Below are 20,347 nucleotides of genomic sequence, written 5' to 3' on the forward strand. Positions count from 1 at the left end.
TCGATGGAGGTCGTCCTGGTTTGAGCGTCCCAGACAAATGTGGCACGACCTTGCAGGCCGTGCGTGTCATTGAAGAAGGTGTGTCACGTGTATACAGCAAATAGACATCTATTGATTTGCGACGTTTCGGACAAATGCCTCTTCTTCACGTGCTCGCTGATGAAGGGCCATCGCCCGAAACGTTACGCGTCCCCGTGGCTCCGTGCGTCCCGCGCCCGCCTTGCAACCAATCAAAAAAGCCAGGCGGAGTGACGTGTATACAACGCGTGACGTCACAATAACGCGTGACGTATCAACAACGCGTGACGTCACGACGCACGTGCCCTGCGCGTTGCGTGATGTCGTAACCGCGGGGGAAACATCGGCGGCGTCACCACAATGGCGGAAAGCGACGCCCAAGGCGATTGGTAAACATGGCGGTGCGCGGGAGTGTTCGTCACTTTGTGGGGAACTCGGCGCGGACGTCGCCTCAAGACGCGCGACAAACGACGCCGGGGACCGACTTTGAAAGCATTTTCACCAAGTGACGGCCTCGTTTCAACTTTACAATTTCCACGTCGCTTAAGGAATTCCTCGGCTCGGCAGTCTCTTCGCTATTGGCCGGACTCCGTCACGTGTCTGTCGCGGACCAATGGCGTGTCGCCCTCAGCCGCGACTGCTTGGCGCTAAGCCAATCGTCGCGATCGTACCTTTGAGTCCGCTTAAGCGGACTATGAAATGTGACAGTTAATTTGATTCAAAAATACGCGTTTTTAATTGCACAGAGAGAAAGAAAGTTCAAATGCCTATTGTACCATTTTGATTGCCAGCGTGTACATCGTATAATCGCACTGGACATGCTAATTTGTTTTTTGGGATTCTGCGCGGACGGTGCGACCCACCACTTGCGGCCTATGCGGCGCTACCGGCGGAGGCGAGGGGATCCCGGCGGGGAGATTAGGCCAGAGCGGGGTATCCCGGGGGATACGTCCATTGAACATTGTGTTGACACGGAGATAAGGTTCTGGGAGTCTTATCATCACATCATCATCTCGACATATCATCATTAGCATCTCATCAGCCAGTGCTTTTCGTTATCGTTTAAATCCTTGAATGATTATATCTTGTTATATGCATTTTCCATCATCATTTCATCATGGATTTCTGTAAAAATCCGCTAATCTTCAGCATTTTGTTTTCATTACGTCGTAATAATATTCTCACTCGGGTCGATAAAGTATTTTGTGATGACAGTGCAACTGTTTAGGCTGGCAACACACAGGTTTCTATTTCACTTGCTTCCCGGAAATGTACCGATCGCGCCGTCGTCAGCTGTAAAGTTCACGTCAAAGACGACGCGACACGCAAAGCCGGACACTCCGTGCGAGTTCGTGTCAAGATTCACATTTTGAACATCAGACGACACACAGTGCTGCTTGTACCTGCCAGTGTGGTTAGGCACTATTCCCCAGAGGTGTGGACTCAAATCAGTCATTGTTATGCAAGTCCAAGTCGAGTCGCAAGTCATCAAATTCATGACTCGAGTCTGACTCGAGTCCAAGTCACATGACTCGAGTCCACATCTCATAGGTGGGACAAAGTCATTGTTATGCAAGTCCAAGTCGAGTCGCAAGTCATCAAATTCATGACTCGAGTCTGACTCGAGTCCAAGTCACATGACTCGAGTCCACACCTCTGGGTGTGTCCATATAAACAAACCAGGCACTGCACATGGACACACTTTGAGTTTTCAGTGTGCTTACAGCGAATTGTTTCTTGTAGTTTGCATAGTGGTTTATACGATTATGTTGAGTATTTGACAGAGGTGTGGACTCGAGTCATGTGACTTGGACTCGAGTCAGACTCGAGTCATGAATTTGATGACTTGCGACTCGACTTGGACTTGCATAACAATGACTTTGTCCCACCTATGAGATGTGGACTCGAGTCATGTGACTTGGACTCGAGTCAGACTCGAGTCATGAATTTGATGACTTGCGACTCGACTTGGACTTGCATAACAATGACTTTGTCCCACCTCTGGTATTTGATTTACTGGTTTTATGCTTGATGGTTATGTGCATGGTTCTACAGAACGTCTGATTATGTTCAGATTTAAACAAGTTGTGGAAAATTGTGCAAACATGATGATATAATTCATAGCTTAACATTTCTATGGTGGTTTGTGGTGGTAAAATTAGGTGTAGCTTTCAATGTATTTTGCGGTTAGTTATTTATGTCATGTTAATATTTATCACACAAATACCAGGCTAATAATTAAAGGCCCCCAATGAAAGTTTTTTTTTAGAAAGCACTTTGTGACCGTTCTTGCAAAACTGTCTGATATGAATGAACGTGGGCGCTGCGGTGGTGAGATGTTAACTACTTCACCAGGATACAGGAGGTCGTGGGTTCGATCCCAACCCTGACGCCTGTATATTTGGAATTTGTTCTCTCCCCGTGGTCGCGTGGATTTTTCTCAGGGTACTCCGGCTTGTCCCTCCAAATTTAGAATCAACATGCGTTTAGAGTATTTGGCTGCTATACATTTCCACGTGATAAGCCACTTTGTTGGACTATCATTTGTGGCCAGGTCGCTTCCGAAAGAAAGAGCTATATAGCTCTGTGGGTTTTACCTGGTAAAATAAAAATAGTAACAAAAATGAACGCTTTATGGAGTGGTGCAATGTTGTGCGTTAGGTTGACGGAGCTCGAGGACTTGCTCTCGGGTGGAGCAGGTGTGGATGTGGAGACGTTGAAAAGCCTTCTGCACGGACACCCAGTACCCGCACATCTCCGTGCCCGTATCTGGCAGGTCTGCGTGCACTCAGTACAAACTGTTATCTGTCAAATTGAAAAAAACACATTCGCTCACTGCTGCACACAAACTCATAAACCACTGCATGCACACAATGAACGGTCATATATCACAAGATAACCTTAAAGTGATGAGTGAAGGTAGTGTATTGGTTTCACGCAGTAAAATAACTTGCTTGATTTAGCGGGTCAGGTTTACCAAAACATATCCAAATGAATGTTTTGCCCACTGAACTATTTTATGAATCCTTATATGTATGGGTCATAATTACATATGACATGGTCTCCTCTGTGTGATGTGTATACACAGGCATGCCTGGGTGTGCGTGGACCGGCAGATGCATTGGCCTCGTGGGATGGGGTATATGATCTACCTGAGCAGGAGACCCTTCATGCCGACTGTGAGAGACTTATTGGTGAGAATGTGACCATTCACTTTCAACTTTTGCCTCTATGGCCTCACCTCCAAACTCCAGATGATCCAAAATTCCACTGACAGACACTCATGATTGACATCTGCTCATGAACAGAGTATACATATATGCCTCATGTTTTCCTTTATTGCAGTATCTTAACATGTGGTTCCATTTAGATGCTTTTTCATTCCAAATCTTACGTTGTTATTTGTTTTCGTGTTTAGTTTTTCAACTGCATACTGTGTGTGGTTTTGTGTGCTATATACAGTTGATAAGGTAAAGTATATTGTGTTAGGTACGTGTAATGTAGTGCGTGTGGTCAGTGCAACATTTTGTTGTTGGAGGGTATATCTCTGTGTGTGGTTTTGTACCACTTTGTGCACCAGTGTGTGTAATGTGGTGTGAATGTGTTTGATTAGTTTATTGGTGTGTGCGTTTAGTGCAATGTTGTATGTGAGTTAGTGGCGAGTGTCGTTCTGTGTGTGCGTGTGGTACGTGTAACACTGTATGGCATTAGTGAGTGTAGCTTGATGTGGATGTGTTTGACCGGTGTGTGTGTGTTGTGTGTCCACGCAGCCTCGTTACCCGACGAACAGGACAAGGGCTCGCTCTTGAGCCTGGCAGAGGATGTGCTCACGTTCTGCGTCAAGTCGCGCGGTGTGCGCTACGAGGCGGGATCCGGTCTCGTGCACCTCCTTGGGCCGCTGCTCACACTCAACATGACGCGTGCGCACACATACGGCTGCCTGTATGCGCTGCACACGAAGTACACCCCCAGGTACGCTGCACACCGCTTACACGCACGCTCAGGTGGGCCCCATGTGGGCATCTTCGGGAGTTGAATTGAAGATGCCCAGAGTAGCAGCAAGCCCATCGTGAAAGCTTTACAGAAGAAACGTGGGCCCTGTAAGAAAACATCACAAATTACTTCTGTATGGCCCTGCAGAGACTTAATTTGCACGGAAATAAAATTACGCTATTTAATAATTAGAGTTGTAATAAGCGAAATTAAACTAAAAATATGGCGTTTTTTTGTGCTGTCACTGGTGATGAGACTGAGAACATCAAATCACTATACTTGAGATCCCAGTTTAATCATGGGTTCAAATTTAGTTATGGGCGGTTGGCCACCCACAATCAAACCCACGGTCTCTGTGGTGCCAGCTTGGTGAACTGGCATCGTATAAGTCCCCTCAAGCACCTGGTCATTTACCAACAATCTGCTTCTGATTAATGGGTGTATCACTTCGTGTACACTGACCATGAACATGTTGTGTGATGTCCAGGGATGGCCTACAGGCTGTGCACGCACTGCGGTTGCTGCTCCAGTACCATGAGCCACGGCTCTGCTCCTTTCTGGAGACAAAGAAGATTTCACCCGATGCCTTCGCACGCGCATGGGTGCGTACGTGCACGTGCATCGCGTTAACACACACCACTTGCTCGCACGCAAACAGAAAACATCTCACTCACCGAAAACAATTGCACACTTTTAAACATACACACAGCCTACGTAAATAAAGATTCCTGTAAATTCATAATACACATTTAACTTCAAAAATGCATTTGTGTGCGTCTGTTTGTGTTTCTCTTGTTGGGCTTTGTATATTTTACATGTGTATAAATCTATTCTAGTGAAGTATGTAGATGCATTATTTTTAATCAGTGTGTGTGGCAGTATGCGTTTCTATTTGTGGGAGCGGTAGTGTAGCGGTTAGTGCTACAAACCTGGCGACCTGCGTTCGTTTCACGCTCACGGCCAACACCAGTGACGATTATCTGAACTGGTCCTAGGCCTCCCCTAGGTCGACTCAGCCTCAGTTGAGTACCTGGTGCGATGTGTAAACATTGCCACAAGGGGTCAAAGGCTGTCGGGCGTGGTGCTGGCCATCCACCCCCTCGTGTATCTTGCCGGCCTTCATAGGTGCTCGCTACAGCACTTGCCCCAACAGTCTGTTAAGGCTATATGGGGATCTTTGTTTTTGTTGGGGTCATATTCCTGTGTTTTACGATGTGTCCACGTGTGTGTGTTTGGATGCAGCTGGACAGCTTGTTTGCCAGCATCTTCACGGTGCCTGTTGCTATAACGATGTGGGACATGATTCTGCAGCTCAACGACCCCTTCCTCGTGTTCTTCCTCATTCTCGTCATTCTCGTCAATGCCAAGTACGTGCAGCGCGCACCAATCGCGGCACAATTGACACGGAAAGTGAACACGTGAGACGCAGAATTCATGTACGGTGCACATTAGTGACGACCCGTTGCTCATTTCCTCTCGGTGAGTCTTGAGACTTGCTAAGAAGAATTGATAAGCGTTTCTCTCGAGTGAATGTTGGAAAAAAATATTGCACTAAATATACTACCAAGGATGTCTGTGACATTGTTTGCAATGACACCAAGTCCTTGAGGAATGAATGTCTGCTTTATGTCATGTGACACACACGTGGGAATTCCATGCATACTCTACCAAACAACAACTTATAGGCAACTCTGACACCCTGATTTGAATGTTGGTCTGGACTTGGAAAATATTCTTGACTCCGTGGGGTTTCAGAATCTCAGAATTTCATGAAATTCTAGTTGGACTCTTGCATTGTGTATGCATGTATATCACGTATGTCACAACGAAGCACGTGTGTGCTTGACATAAGCCTTCATTACTTGTTACTGGTAGGAACCTCCTGGTTACACCAGCCCACAGTGGATTATTGTGTCCGTCCGTCGTGCAGGGAGGGGCTGGGTGGGGCGGGAGGGGCTGGGTGGGGTGGGAATGGGCTGGGTGGGGAGGGGCTGGGTGGGGAGGGTGGGGCTGGGTGGGGCTGGGTGGGGGGATGGGAGGGGTGGGAGCTGGGTGGGGAGGGGCTGGGTGGGGAGGGGCTGGGTGGGGAGGGGCTGGGTGGGGAGGCTGGGGCTGGGTGGAGGGTGGGAGAGGTGGGGAGGGGCTGGTCACCCCGTGGTGCCCTTATAAAAGTCAACGTTTAACCTACTCACGCCGGCTTGTGCCCGCCTTCACAGTCGGGCATATTTGCGGAATACACCACGCCGCCGTTGACCCTGGCATGTTGAGTTGAAATTGCATTTAGCTTATTTATAAATGCAAATTATACGTTTCAAATTATATATTTCATATGCGAGTGATGTCCAATGATGCTGTGTGGGTTTAGTATGATACTGTTATAGTGTTGTGCTCATGTCAACTTTACTCAGTGTGGCATGATGGCGAGTGTAATGCATGACGATTGTATGGGATTACGCGTGATAGTTGGCCATGCACACGCGTGGCAATTAGTGTTTGAGCTTTAGCTTAGACATTCCTTAGGGCAACTCAGCCTAAGATAAGCACCTTGGCAAGATTACACGAAACAACGGCTCAAGAGTGAAAATTACCCTTAATTTGCGGTCAAAATATAAGGGGATGTGTTTTTCGCGAAAGATGCTTCATGAAACCCAGCCCTTGTGTGGCAGTGTGTTAACTTTAGCGTTGGGGAAAGAGACAGGAGATTTGTCCTAGACATGCCAGCCTCCTACATAAATGCTGTTTTTCGTCCTGAATAGATTATTGCGAACAGCACGTGCCTTGCCTCGTGAATCTGTTCAAACTATGAGGATAATATTTGTATACAATAGTATGTATTTTTTAGTTAGTACTATATAGAGCTCTAGTACAACACATACATGGGTACCTTCACTCAGTGTCAATACCAGTCATAATTGGTACATGTATTGGTATTAGGCTTGCCACCAAGCCAACAGTAGATGCTTATATCTTCTTGGTTCTTTCGGTAAAGTCACGTAGAAGGGAAGTAATAAAATAATAAAAATAAAACATAATAAAATCAAATAATTCTCACTATGAGAAAGAACCAAGAAGATGAATCCCTGCAGTCACGAAAGCTTTAAATCGAAATTTAGATGCTTATAGTAAGTGTTTATTTGATATATTACAGTATGAAATAGATCAGCTGATGTGGTCGGCACTTATATGCTAATGCTGAATGGATGAATGTTGGTGACGCTAATCCAACGTGTTTTTTTTTGGTATTAATAGGGACTCTGACAGCTCTGATGTCAGCAGGATAACAAGGAGATATTTGTTTTGCAGGGAGAGTGTTCTAGCTCTTCAGGATGGAAGCCGAGAAGATATTTTAGGTGAGCTTTGCACGCATATAGTTCACAAACTAATTTATTGCCTTGCAGTATTGATTCACTGTTAATCGGTGCCAGCATCTCAGGTTTTTTGAGGCTTGATGCACTCAAAATTGAGTTCCGTGTGGTGAATGCTCACTGTTCTGAAGTTAAGTTGACGAATCCGAATATTATTCGGGAATGGTTGGCTTGCTAAGAAAAATTCACGAGACACCCTTATGCTGTGGGTGGAGAAGTGAAGCCTTCTTTATGGGATTCTCCTGTGTGTGCTTTTATACTGTGTTTACCCCATGCTGTGTATGTCTCCCTATCTTTCTTTCTGCCCACGCCCCCTGTTTCCATAATCCCTACATGCCCCCACACCCTGTGTTGCCGTGTGGAACACTGACGTTTGTGCTTCATGCCCCACAACGTCTCCTTGTCTCCCTGCAGCACTACTCCAACAGGCTCCGTGTGGCTTGCAGGAGGATGATATTGAGGATTTCTGCTCCCTGGCTCAGTACTACATTTCACGCACACCCATCTCCTTCCGCAAGGTGTGTCTATTGGTTGGGGTGCTTTGGAGTGTGTGCGTTTGTGTACTGTGCCTCTTGCGCACTTATCCACTGCTCCAATTTGAGTGTATAGGGCGCTGCGGTGACGGGATGTTATCTCCCTCGCCTGGTATGCAGGAAGTTATGGGTTCGATCCTGAGCCTGACGCTTGTTTTTTTGGAGTTTGCATGTTTTTCCCGTGGTCGCGTGGATTTTTCTTCAGGTCATCCGGTTTTCTCCCTCCACGTTTAGTAACGTATTTGGCTGCTCTAAATGTCCACATGATGAGCCACTTTGTTGAGCTATCATTTGTGGCCAGGTCGCTTATGAAAAAGAGCTGTATAGCTCAGTGGTCCCTACCGCTAAGATAAAAATAGAATATGGGGGTGTTGTGTTTGTGCATCAGGACGGTGACATGGCCCAGCGGTGAGTTAACGTCATGTTCGTGGCGTGTTGCGTGATGCGCAGGAATTCCAGGCTGTGTTTGGTGGATCGCTGGTAGCGGTGAGGGCTGCAGTAGGAGGAGGAGCGTCGCAGACCCTGTGCCTCCCAGTGAGCGCCTCCGAAATCCTCAACTCCAGCGCGCACACCAATGGGGTAATGCGCGGCACATCAAGAGGACCGCGTAGGCCGGGGTTCGGCAACCTGCACCGTCTCGTATTCAAAATGCATTGCGGTTCTTGAACTATAGAGGTTTTTTTTACCGAATTCGAAATAAATGTCTCTTCTTGTTATTTTGGTTTCCGACCCCTGGCCTAGGCACTGCACACTTATTTTCACCACTGGAGTTCCCATACACAAGCATCACCGTGGGCAACTCGCTCTCAGCCAGTGGTTAAAAATTTCACAACACAATGTCATCATCAGCTGCACAAAACTTCATCATCATCAGCTACGATCAATCCACTGCTCGATGAAGGCCTCCCCCAGCTGTTGTCATCTCACCATCTTGCGATGCAAAGATTCATCTCGCAACTGTGTACCAGCTGATTTAATCGGCCCATCTCCACGGTGGACGTCCTTTTGAGCATGTTCCTACTTTTGCCTGCCACTCCGCCCTTAATCCCGACCACCATCCATCCTCTCTTCTCGTGACGTGTCCCGTCCCCTTGCTCATTTACTCTCTTAGCCGTCAATATGATGTCTCAAACATGCATCGGTAGAGTATGTGGTGTGCTACACCATGCGTGAGTGTGGTCGGTGTCTGGTGACGGTACAAGCGGTGTTTCGGTGTGTCATTGCAGGAGGGTGTACGCTTCTTTGTGGTTGACTGCCGACCTGCTGAGCAGTATAATGCAGCACACTTGTCCACCGCCTTCCACCTCGACCCGCACTTGGTGGGTACATCGGATCGCGCAGTCGATGTCTTAATGGTTGTGCAGTGTGTGGGTGTTTACGGACATACATCACTAGTGTAATGATGCTGTAACCTGGCCAGGTGGCGCTGTGGGACAGGATGTAATTCACAATAAAGCAGTTGTTGGGTTAAATCCCAGATGATTCTGATAAAGCTGGTTCCACTTTGCAGGAATCCAACATTAGGTTATCCGATTGAGAGACTACTGTTGACAATGGGAATATGGAATTTCCACCACTGACTCTGAACTGCCAATATCTATTGTCTCATTGGTTTATGCATGTTTGTCACCCATCCAAGCTCGATTCAAGCTCATCCCTGCTTCGCTTCCAAGATCTGATGAGATCGTACACATTCTGGGCGATTTGGTCCTAGGCAGTGGCGGTTAGTGTTGGCCTAATGCTCGTTAAGTCTCTGGCACGACTGCGCGTGACATCGTTTAACGCCAGCCTGGTGGGACGTCACGGCGTGTGACGGGGCGCAGATGCTGCAGAACCCGTCCGAATTCGCCGTGTCCGTGCGGGCGCTGCTGGAGGCCCAGGCGGTCGCCATGGCAACAGGCTCGGTCGCTGGGGGCGAGCACTTGTGTTTCATGGGGTCCGGTAACCATGGAGACGACGACGAGATGTACCTGCACATGGTGCTTGCTCACTTCCTCCAGGTGAGTCCACGAGTGTTGGAGGTGTTGTGTGTGTGTGATGTTTCTGGTGTGGTTGAGTGTGTGCTTTGGGGTGTTGAGTATTGTAAGTGTGTGTAGCTTGGAGTATCGTGCAGTGTCTTTCAACTTGAGTGGTGCGTATTGTGGTTGTGTACAGAGGTTGAGGCGTAACGATTCGCCCCATGTGAGCGTCAATTGCCACGATTGAGGGTCACGATTTGATTATTTTTCTAAATTATCGCGGTGGAAATAACAGTTGTAAGCTGTCCTATTGAACCCCTTATGTAAAACACAAATATTGATTCTTACAAACATGATGAGATGCTTCATCGCTTAAGAATCGGTATTAATCGATGCATCATTATACCTCTTGTAAATGGCAGAGTGTGTGGTTTGGCATACTTTTTTTTGGTGTGGGATATTATGTTTGGGGTGGTGTATGTGCTGCATGTATATGGGTTACGGCTTGTGGTTCAGAGTGGTGTGCGTGGGTGTTGGTAATAGGGTGGTATGATGTGGCTTTCTATGAATGGTGTTTGCCACGGTGTAAAAAATGTATTGTGTACATTATGGAATGTGTGGTTTTTGTCGTATTGTGTATAGTGCGAAGCATGCGTGCGTGTGAGTTTCCGAGTTGTACATGTGTTAGGTGTACAAAGTGGTATGTGGGGGCACATATGGGGCAGTAAGGTGGTATGTTTGGTGATGTATGTGGTATGGAGTTGGGTGGTGAATACAGGGTGGTGTACGGTGTACAGTGTGTTTTTTTGTGAGTGGTTTGTATGAATTAGAAGGCTGGAGTTGGTGTATATGGGGATTTCTTGGAGTAGTACGTTTTGGTGTAGTGTGTATAATTAGTGGTTTGGCGTCTTGTGCGTTACATGGTATTGTCTGTGTTGTGTAAGATGTGGGGGCGTCGCGTGTGTGTTTTTAGAGTGGTGCGCGGGGTCACGGTGTGCGGTTCACGTGTGCGGTAGTGTTTATAGAGGAACGCGTGAGGTGGGTGTGTGAATGTATTTTGCCGTCTGCTTTTTATCTTGTTGCAGAAACACAAGGAGTATGTCAGCATAGCACGTGGAGGATTCAGGGGTGAGCTCACGCAAATATCGGCCTGCAGCACCTCAAAAATAGAGCGCAAATAAGCACGCCAAACTAAACTCACAACATGAAATACAGGGGCATCTTACATATACGACATGTCTTGTACATCATTTATTTACATTGCACCACGGAATATACCACACAGTGCCAAGTAAAAATGCTTTTGCGTGATCAAGGCTGAAGGATTCGTCCGTTTTGCATGCGGTGGGGATTTTTATTTTAAACTGTTGTGAAATGTGATTGAGCAAAACAACTTAAATTGTAAAAAATATTCTACTTTTTTTTTTGTTTCATTCTGGCAAATATACTTTTTGGGCTCAGTGTTTTCTAGCAGCCTAAATATAAATTAACTTGATATACATAATTTAATAATCTAACATTATTTCCTGTTGACTTTGGTTTTTGCACGATACATGGGGTGTGATTTTGGTTTGTGAAGTGGCGTTCACTGTGTGGATTGGTTTGGTGTGGTCCGTGAGATGCGTGATTTTGGTTGCCCATGCAAAAGAGTCGGTGTTGCTTCACGCCCCTGAACTGATGAGTTGCATTTCCTGTGTAATTACGGGGATGCTCACTGTGGCTTGCTGTGTACGGTGACGCGTACACGATGTGCAGCCGTGCAGCAGTATCTGGCGGACGTGCAGGTCGATGCGGATGAGAACCCCTACCAGGAGTGGATAACCAGCACGGGGCCTTCCAACCAGCATCTCTCCACGGTGCACACCTCGCTACACTGCAGCATGTTACAGGGCGCTACAGGACATGACGGGGCACTACAGGGCTTTACAGTGCACTAGAGGGCACTACATCATACTACAGGATACTACAGGGAACTACAGGACATGACGGGGCACTACAGGGCTTGACAGTGCACTAGAGGGCACTACATCACAGTGCGTGATACTACAGGGAACTACAGGACATGACGGGGCACTACAGGACATGACGGGGCACTAGAGGGCACTACATCACAGTGCGTGATACTACAGGGAACTACAGGACATGACGGGGCACTACAGGGCTTTACAGTGCACTAGAGGGCACTACATCACAGTGCGTGATACTACAGGGAACTACAGGGCACCAGATGTGTGGGCGAAACAGGCTTATCAGTATCCACAGATCCCACCGGTCCTTCCGGCCAACCAGGGGGTGACCTGGGGTGGCTGGAGGAACATGCCGAGTCAACTGCACCTGGGAAACAAGGGGGAAGTGTTTGGAGAGTAGGCCTCATGTTGAACATTGTGTGCGTTTCTTTTTATAACCCTGTCCTCGCTCCTGTTTTTAGTGAGTTGTTTCCAAGTCCCTGTGTTTTCGCAGTGTCCACATGCTGTACATCCGCTGTTCTAACTGTGCTACTCACCTACCTTGTCTCTCATCGGCATGCTCCTGTTTGTTGTTGTTTTTGTTGCAAACTCTTGTGTCGTACTCTGTCCTCATTCTCTTTTTTTGGTCCACATCCCTTCATCCCTTTTGCTGTATCCTATGCGCCCGCTGCCCTTGCCTCCGTGTTCTCTTGCACGCCCCGCTCCGACTCCTTGTCCAACCAGGATGCAGGAGAGGCACCAGGGGTTTTGTCTCTGGTCACAAAGATGACGTCGGCGCTGCGCAGCAAGTCAGCCCAGGTGAGGGAGCGCGTCGTGGGTCTCATGGAGAACTCCGGCTCCCCGGGGGACAGGTGGGACACGGGGCACGGGACACGGGGGGGGGGGGGTAGACAAATACAGGGGACGTGGGGGGGCTACGTGGCACAAGGCATGATGGGGTTTTTGGGAAATGCAGATTATGGTGGGTCTCAGCTATTTTGGGATATACTAGTTGGCAGGTGAGATGTGGGAGGCAGGTGTTCAGGAGGACAGGTGGACAACAAGAATATTGGGTGTACGGGTCATATGTCATCAGAACATCCGAAAGATTACTCACGATAAGGGGCCATTCGGCTGATCTAGCTCGTTAAGCCAGGAAACCACAAACAAGCTGGACGGCAGCCCGCAAGCCAGAAACTGGTGCCAACTGGCGGACAAGGGAGCACAGGCCATGGAGGGAAGAGGGCAGAGATCGATAAATGGGAATATAGTGGGGATATGGAATACAGTGGACATAGGGTTGAAGAAACACCGAGTTTGGTGGTGACATGGACAGGTTGGGTGGGCATGGGAAACTCGAAGCATCGAATACAGGGCAGCTTGGTCATAGACAACACCGAGCAAAGAGAGAGTGCGATGCAGAGGCATGGACGCACGATAGCCACTCGGATGTGGGAAACAGGTGGCGCAAACGCAGCACGAGACAGTGGGGATATGAGGACAGTTGGGGTTTGATGCACAGCCACAGGTGAACACAGACCAGTGGGGAGTTAGAATACAAGTACAGGTCATCTGACCTTCCTCTAAAAGATACGATGTGGCCATGGGCTTTCAACTAGTTTTAACAATAACAAGATGTCGTGCGCTTATTGTTTGTGTTGCAATGTGTTGGTATGGTGTATTGGTGGTGGGATGCTGCTTTGGTGATATAATGTGCCAATGCGGAGATGGTGGTTTTGGTGTAGTTTGCTGGTGTGGTATGGTTATCCTGCCCTATTGTTGGTCGTGCGTGATGATGCAGGCCAGGGTATGGCCGGCCGTACCGTGGAGTCAAACCCGTGTTCAGCATCGCCGACGAGGAGGAGTGTGAGAGTGGTACGTGGTGAACGCAGCTTGCCATGCGTGGCACACGGGACAACGTCAAGCTGGGATCGGGGTTCCCTTACAGTCCTATTTCTGTTGAGTCGTACTGTGGCAAAATAGTCAAATCGCAATCCTCAGCATATCTCTGGCACTTGGCTTTCGGCATTAACACTCAACCATAAGATACCCAGCTGTCTGGCCTTGCGAGCCTCCGACGTTAACAATGAACGTGAATCATAGAGGGTGGCAGTCTGACTGAACTTTATGTATGAACACTCATAACATTCCCATTGAACATTAACAGCGTATGTCTCGCACGCGTGCTTTACGTGCGTTGGTGCGTGTATGCGACCGCTGCGTTGGTGCAGACGAGATGGAGGATGGGGTGGTGTCGGACGATGAGCGGAGGGAGGTCGTGAGTCTGCAGACCTGGCTGTCCAAGCCGGATGTCAAGCACCACTTCCCCTGCACCGAGATCCGTGACAACGGACGCACATACGCATGGTGCAGACTCTCGCTCACTCACTTGTTCACTCATTTTCCCACACCTCTGATAAGTACGGTTGGCTACGCACAATGTGAAATAAATTAAACGTACATACATACACTCTCTCCCATGCACACGGTGACAGCTGCTTCTACTGCTGTTTTCCCATATCATGCGGGTCATGGTGGATTTTGGAAGATACTTCACGTTGATCGGTCCGGGTTGGTGAAAGAGGCTATAGAAAGCAAAGAAGTATAGTACAAGGTTTTTGTTTTGCTACATTTTCCTACGACAGCCCACTACGTAGCCCACCAAGCCCTATAACAACCTCTTAGTGCACGGTAGTCACCCATCCAAGTACTGGACATCTGTGAAAAATATATTTTTTAGCTCATTGCATTCCTCCAGTATAAATACATATTCTGATACTAACTGGGCGCAGCCCAACTTAGCTTCTGAGATCTCACGAGAACGGACACAGGTTTGTTCATAGTCTGATTATGATCATCCTGCATTAATCTATACGCACATAAGTTAACACTCCTATTGTCAGTTTTTATGAACCATCTTCATGATTACCTTTATAACACCGTCATCTGCTTTCCCCATCTCCCCTCTGGTTTTTTTATACTCATCCCTCTCACTTGCAAAATTGTACAAAAAAAGCCCTCGTCTCTCCAAAGCCACCCCAATATTTACATGTCCCCCTATTTGTTAAGGAGTTGTGTTTAGACATACTCTTTGGGTCTTTCGGGCCAAGTCACGTAAATATAAAATAATAGGTCACGACGTTTTGATCGCAACACAAGCAATCGTCATCAGGTGAGAGTTGACCTGAACACGATTTCTCTCACCTGAAGACGATTGCTTGTGTTGCGATTGAAACGTCATGACCTATTATTTTCTATTCACGTGACTTGACCGAAAGACCCAAAGAGTATGAATTCCTGCAGTCACGAAAGCTTTAAATCATGTGTTTAGACACTTTATAAATCCACAGTGTGTTGCTTTGTATTTGGTTGTCACTGCAAGTCTCTACCAGGGCTGATTCAAGTCCATGGTGGGGTAGTGACGCCCGTGTGACTTGCTGCAGCATAAACACAGATGTTGTGTGTGTTCAGGTGAATGGTTGCCCCAAGATTTATTTTCATAGCTTTGTAAATTTGAGCTTCAAAGCCATTCGCAGCTCTTGGCGAGTGGTAACAGTTTTTTTATTTCTGCGGTGAGAGCCAGTCGTTCCATAATGGGACCACCATTCACTTCCCTTGAAAGTGGCCAGTCCTCCACCACAATTTTGTACTCCTAACACCCAGTCACGTACACAACCGTTATTTCATCGAGCACCATGATGGCAGGGTAGGTGTCGGAGTTAGGGGATGTGAACAATCACTGGGTAAAACAAGGGCTCCGCTGTGACCACAGCTGAACGATTCTGACTCTCTTTAACGCGCCACTCGCAAACCCTCGCTCGCAAAACCGCGTCTGTGACCGCTTGCCCCATTTCCGACGTCCGCAGTCATCTGCTGGTGACGGCCACGCACCTGTACGGCCTTCGGGAGTTGGGGAGCCGGGGCGGTGGCGGGGCCGATGGCGCGTGCATCGTGTCGCGCCGCGCCCTGAGCTCCGTGCTCAAGATCACGTCGAAGAAGAGGCGGCCTGAGCTCATCACCTTCAAGTTCGGCGTCGCCGATGGCAACAACCTCACGCTGCACGCCACCGACAGGTGAGGCTCTCCGGGGGGACGGCTCGCGCCTGCGATCGGCCCACTGAGCTATGTAGCTCTTTTTCAGGAGCGACCTGGCCAAGTGGCTTACCATGTGAAAATGTATTGCAGCCAAATACTCTAAGCGCATGCTTCTAATTGTGGAGGGAAAAACCTGAGGGCCCGTAGAAAAATCCACACGACCACAAGGAGAACATGCACACTCCAAATCTACAACAGGCGTCAAGGTTGAAGTCGAGCCCACGACCTGTATACCAGGCGAGGTAGTTAACATCTCCTAGCCACCGTAGCCGTAACACACGAGCGTGACGACACACGGAACGTTGTACACGGGATAACGCACGCTGGAGACGGTGCGTGTAGCTCTTTATACAACCGGCAAAGTGGTCTTGTGTATAGCTGGAAGAAGACTTCTGCTATATGTCCGTATTGGGCTTGATCCACAACTCTCCTTTCATGTGCTCGCACCTTCACATGAAACCCTTCAGAATGTTAAATTGGCTTTGAAAGCCACAAAGTGGCATTGTTCCCAAAGTTAAGGTGTCGCAGAGTGCACGTGTCCTGGCGCCCCCCCGCATCCCGAGCGCCCCCGAGTCCTTACACGTCAACACGTGCGTTCCCGCCTTCTCACGTAGCCCTCTCTGTGTCCCGTTGCAGGTACCTTATCCCTAATGCCGGCGAAGCCACCAAACTCGTGAAGCAACAGATAATGAGGGTCCTGGACGCACTGGAGACTTAACCGCGGATGCTCGCGCACACACCCACGTGTGTCACCTCGCACTTGTGCCGCACACTGGCACGTGTGTGAGTAAGCACACTTCACTAAGCACACACACAGCCACACCAATCATTCACCCATACTTTGCAGCCCCCCGCAGATGCCTACAGTTTCAATCGCCGAGGAACCTTCGAAGGCCAGAGACCTGCCACTCTTTTGCACAAAATGCCTGGGGAGGCAATCTCAGCGGCAAGCTTTGTAGCCGTCAATACACGCTTCGGGAGGGTGAGAAAGGCCCAGGAAGTGTAAGCAACTCTCACTAGTCAGGATGAGCCACACTCCAGGAACAATCAGAAGTGCAATAGGTCGTTGTTTGTCTCCCTATTCACATGAGCAACGGGGTAGCGCTCATCTCAATTGGCAGCCCCCCAGACGAGTGGTGGAAAGTCCACATTTCCATGGAGGGTGCCAGTGACGTTGGTACAAAGGACCACTGTTGACGTCCCACAAAGTGGGTGTCAAAAGTGGCTTGTGTCAACTGAAAAGGAATGATGGGCCGAGATAATTCCCTCCTACCTCCAACCTGAGACGTGAGCTTGCAGCCTTCCCATTGTGCATTGTGCTCTAAGCAACGAATACTACCCAGCTAGATTCAACATGCGGTTTCCACAGCTCAAATTAACATAGCCTAAAAATTATTCCGAGTGTGGAACTCCGTCATAAACTGCTAAGCCACTCTAGGGGGGGGGGGCGGAAATGATGGGGGGAAGCCTTGTAACCTCATCGGAGGCTCTATAAAACTATAGTTAATCAATGTGTGCTCCGAATAATCATTAGTAAGTGCAAGGAAGCAATGGGATGCAATGTTAATATATCAGAAAGAACAGTCAGAATCGTTTCTAGACTAGAAGCTATTCAATGAGCCTATGCAGCTCCCTTTTCACAGATGTCCAGTAGCTTGCAGAGGAGCACTGAACATGGCATTGCGTGCACTTAGAATGGTGGGGAATCATGTTCTACAGAGGGAGGAAAAGGTTCATCTGTTCACGTCACGTCCTTCACAACACACAGTTTACTTTCATTCCTTATTTAACCAGGTGACAGCACGGTGAGATGCATCTAATTTAGCGAGGGAGACTTGTATTTGTGTCACAGTGAAATCGTCTCCCTGGACAAAAATAACAATGGATGGGGTGGCTCTCATCTCCGGTGGCGGCACCGAGAAATTGATGCTAATTCCACTGTTTCCACAGCGAAGGGCCAAACTCCCATTGGATGATTGCTGTTTAATTTCGGATGGATTCTACAGACCGAGCCAACCGCCAACTTGGGTTTGAACTTGCGATTGCGAGTTTGCGTATTCTGACCACGACACCACCTGGCGGCGTATAACGTATTTATAGAGGTGCATATATTTTGTTTACATTCAATTGTGGGTACTTTGCAGACTTGGGAATCGGGCTATGATAAACCAGCACACAATGCGCTTTTCTTCTGAAAGTTATCGCAGGGTTCTTTTAAAAAGTATGTTTTATGGGTACACGGCACTCCCTTTAACTCCACGCAGACATTGCCTCGCAGCAACAGGAAATTAATGTGGCCTCCGCTTAACCTTTATTGAAGCACGCATTTGCACTCCATACTGTACACATTGCATCCACGCACATGTAAGATATAATACCCTCTTAATTTTATACCCCTGATGACACGGTCAATAAAGTACGTGCACACAAGCAACATGTACGTGTGGCACGCTTGCTAGACGTTAATGGATTTAATTGATCAATTTGTTTGCAAAATACTGTATACCATTGTCAATAGATTCCGTGTATCTTCCACTACCGGAATCGACACCAGTCTCTTTGTTATCGGCGTCATTGCTGCTGCTTCATATCCTTTTGTCTTCATCATCATCAAGCACATTGACACCTTCCATCACCATCGCCTCAAGTCACCAGCGCATACACATTCCCCTGCCTGTCTTGGGTGTTGTCGTGGTTGCAATTAATAAGTCAGATGCAATAAAACATTATTCCTTGAATGTGCAAGCGCCTGGTCCCTTTGTGCAGCCTTGCCTGAGGATACGGTGGAGAATTGTGGCCGAGTGGGCAAACTTGTAACAATATATATATTTTTATTCTTAACATTGTGCTCCGTTTACCATGGGAAAGCTTCACTTGAGTCTTTGTGACTTATCAGGAGGGCCCTGCAACGTTTTTTTTGTTTACAGTCGTTGACAATGGTTGCGATGCATAGTTCCAAATTAATGTATGTATCATGAACTTCTTTCTCGCCATACGTAGCCAACTGTGCTAATTGGAGGTGCAGATATATAGGGTATATATTTTTTGGACTATGATGCCGGCAAAAAAACGGCCTACTCTTGAGAATGATGTCACGGGATCTTTAAGGTCCAATGTGAAGCAGACGAGCGAGTACTCTATTGTTAATGCACCCGCAAAATTAACCAGGGCGGCCGCTAGATTCGAGCTTTGAACCTCTGCAACAAACGGTGAATGCCCTCCCCGCTGGGCCGTGTCGCCACCCTTGTGGAGTGTGACCCAGTGTGCTGTAGGTGGACTTTACCTGTGGGCAGTACGAGAGTGAACACTTGTGGCGGAAACTTTAAAATGCTTGTGCCAGGAGTTCCAGATATCTTCAGATGTCCAATTTGAATCCGGGTCCTGCTGGTATTTGGTAATTTGCTTCACTTGAATTCAAGTATTTATCAATATAGGTGGGATAGTTTTAATTCGTGTTATTCAAATTCGGTCAATTAAATTGGTAATATCACAGGACACGATCTCAGGCATCTTGCCCAGAGTGCAGCTATCGTGGTGTGGGGAGGTGCGGAAGAGTGTGTTGGTCATGGGAGGATTTTGTTGTATCATGCTTCACCTCGCTGGTCATTGCGGGTTGGTGAAGCGGCGACCCAGGACCAGTTCAGGTATCTGAACATCTGTGAGAAAGCTACGTAACTCATCGGATTCCTCCGGTCTAAATAAACATTCTGATTCTAATATCACTCGCCACTGATCTCAGCCGTGGCAGGGAACCGGTCCTGGGACCTTTTGTCCCTTCACAATGACCCCGTGGAAAACGAATTTGATCCATGGGCAATTTCACAAGTGGCTCAAGTGGCTGTCAGTGCAGTGACTTGAATGCCACTCATCCTATTTGTTAAGCAGCTTAACGAGTCGGTCGTGGGCCGGTACACGACGTCACGAAGTGGAGGTTAAGTAGCTTCAATAGAAAGAGGGGTAGAGTGAGAATAGCCTGAGATGGTTCGGACATGTGACCAGGTAGGAAGACTGTTGTGAGAAAGAGAGTACAGAAGATGGCAACATTTAGAGAAAGCTGAGAAGGAGTGTGACGAGGCCGCGTCAGTGGCGAAACGGGAGCGATGTCGAAGGGTCACGGTGGAGACTGTGAAGAGAGAGTTCGACAGAGGAGTCGGAAAACGGAACCCGCTTATTTGGGACAAATGCTCGGAAGAGGACGTGACAGGAAAAATTGGCCGGCAAACAATGGTAAGTCGTGCCGGTTCCTCCTTCCGACATGACGATATTTTCGCAAAAGGGAAATGGCAGTTGCCATGGGCTTGCGCGGTTAATAGGTTCCATATCGGGACTTCTAAATCTTCACGCCGACCACTGTACATATTCATATACTGTACACACCTGGCAACACTGAAGTGTAAATATCGCCACGTTTGATTGTAAACATCGTTCGCATCGGTAGGT

General features: G+C 48.0%; 1 protein-coding gene across 2 annotated transcripts; it reads left to right on the forward strand.

Moving 5' to 3' along the window:
* The first annotated feature begins 302 nt into the window (after positions 1-302).
* Positions 303-18,645, forward strand: TBC1D23 (TBC1 domain family member 23). Of its 2 annotated transcripts, none has more exons than XM_078856469.1 (18): positions 303-407; positions 2,680-2,794; positions 3,107-3,212; positions 3,789-3,990; positions 4,499-4,613; positions 5,254-5,378; positions 7,261-7,361; positions 7,791-7,894; positions 8,360-8,488; positions 9,136-9,228; positions 9,733-9,909; positions 10,953-10,995; positions 11,623-11,723; positions 12,558-12,685; positions 13,615-13,688; positions 14,045-14,180; positions 15,680-15,886; positions 16,544-18,645. In XM_078856469.1, exons 1-18 carry the CDS (start codon positions 379-381, stop codon positions 16,623-16,625), a joined length of 2,067 nt encoding a protein of 688 aa, XP_078712595.1. In that variant the 5' UTR covers positions 303-378; the 3' UTR covers positions 16,626-18,645. The 2 variants fall into 2 exon arrangements, with proteins under 2 accessions (XP_078712595.1, XP_078712596.1); XM_078856470.1 differs by having other exon boundaries at positions 7,315-7,361.
* Positions 18,646-20,347: the final 1,702 nt, after the last annotated feature.

Source organism: Lampetra fluviatilis, chromosome 5 (genome assembly GCF_964198595.1).
Source record: "Lampetra fluviatilis chromosome 5, kcLamFluv1.1, whole genome shotgun sequence".
Taxonomy (NCBI): Eukaryota; Metazoa; Chordata; class Hyperoartia; order Petromyzontiformes; family Petromyzontidae; genus Lampetra; species Lampetra fluviatilis.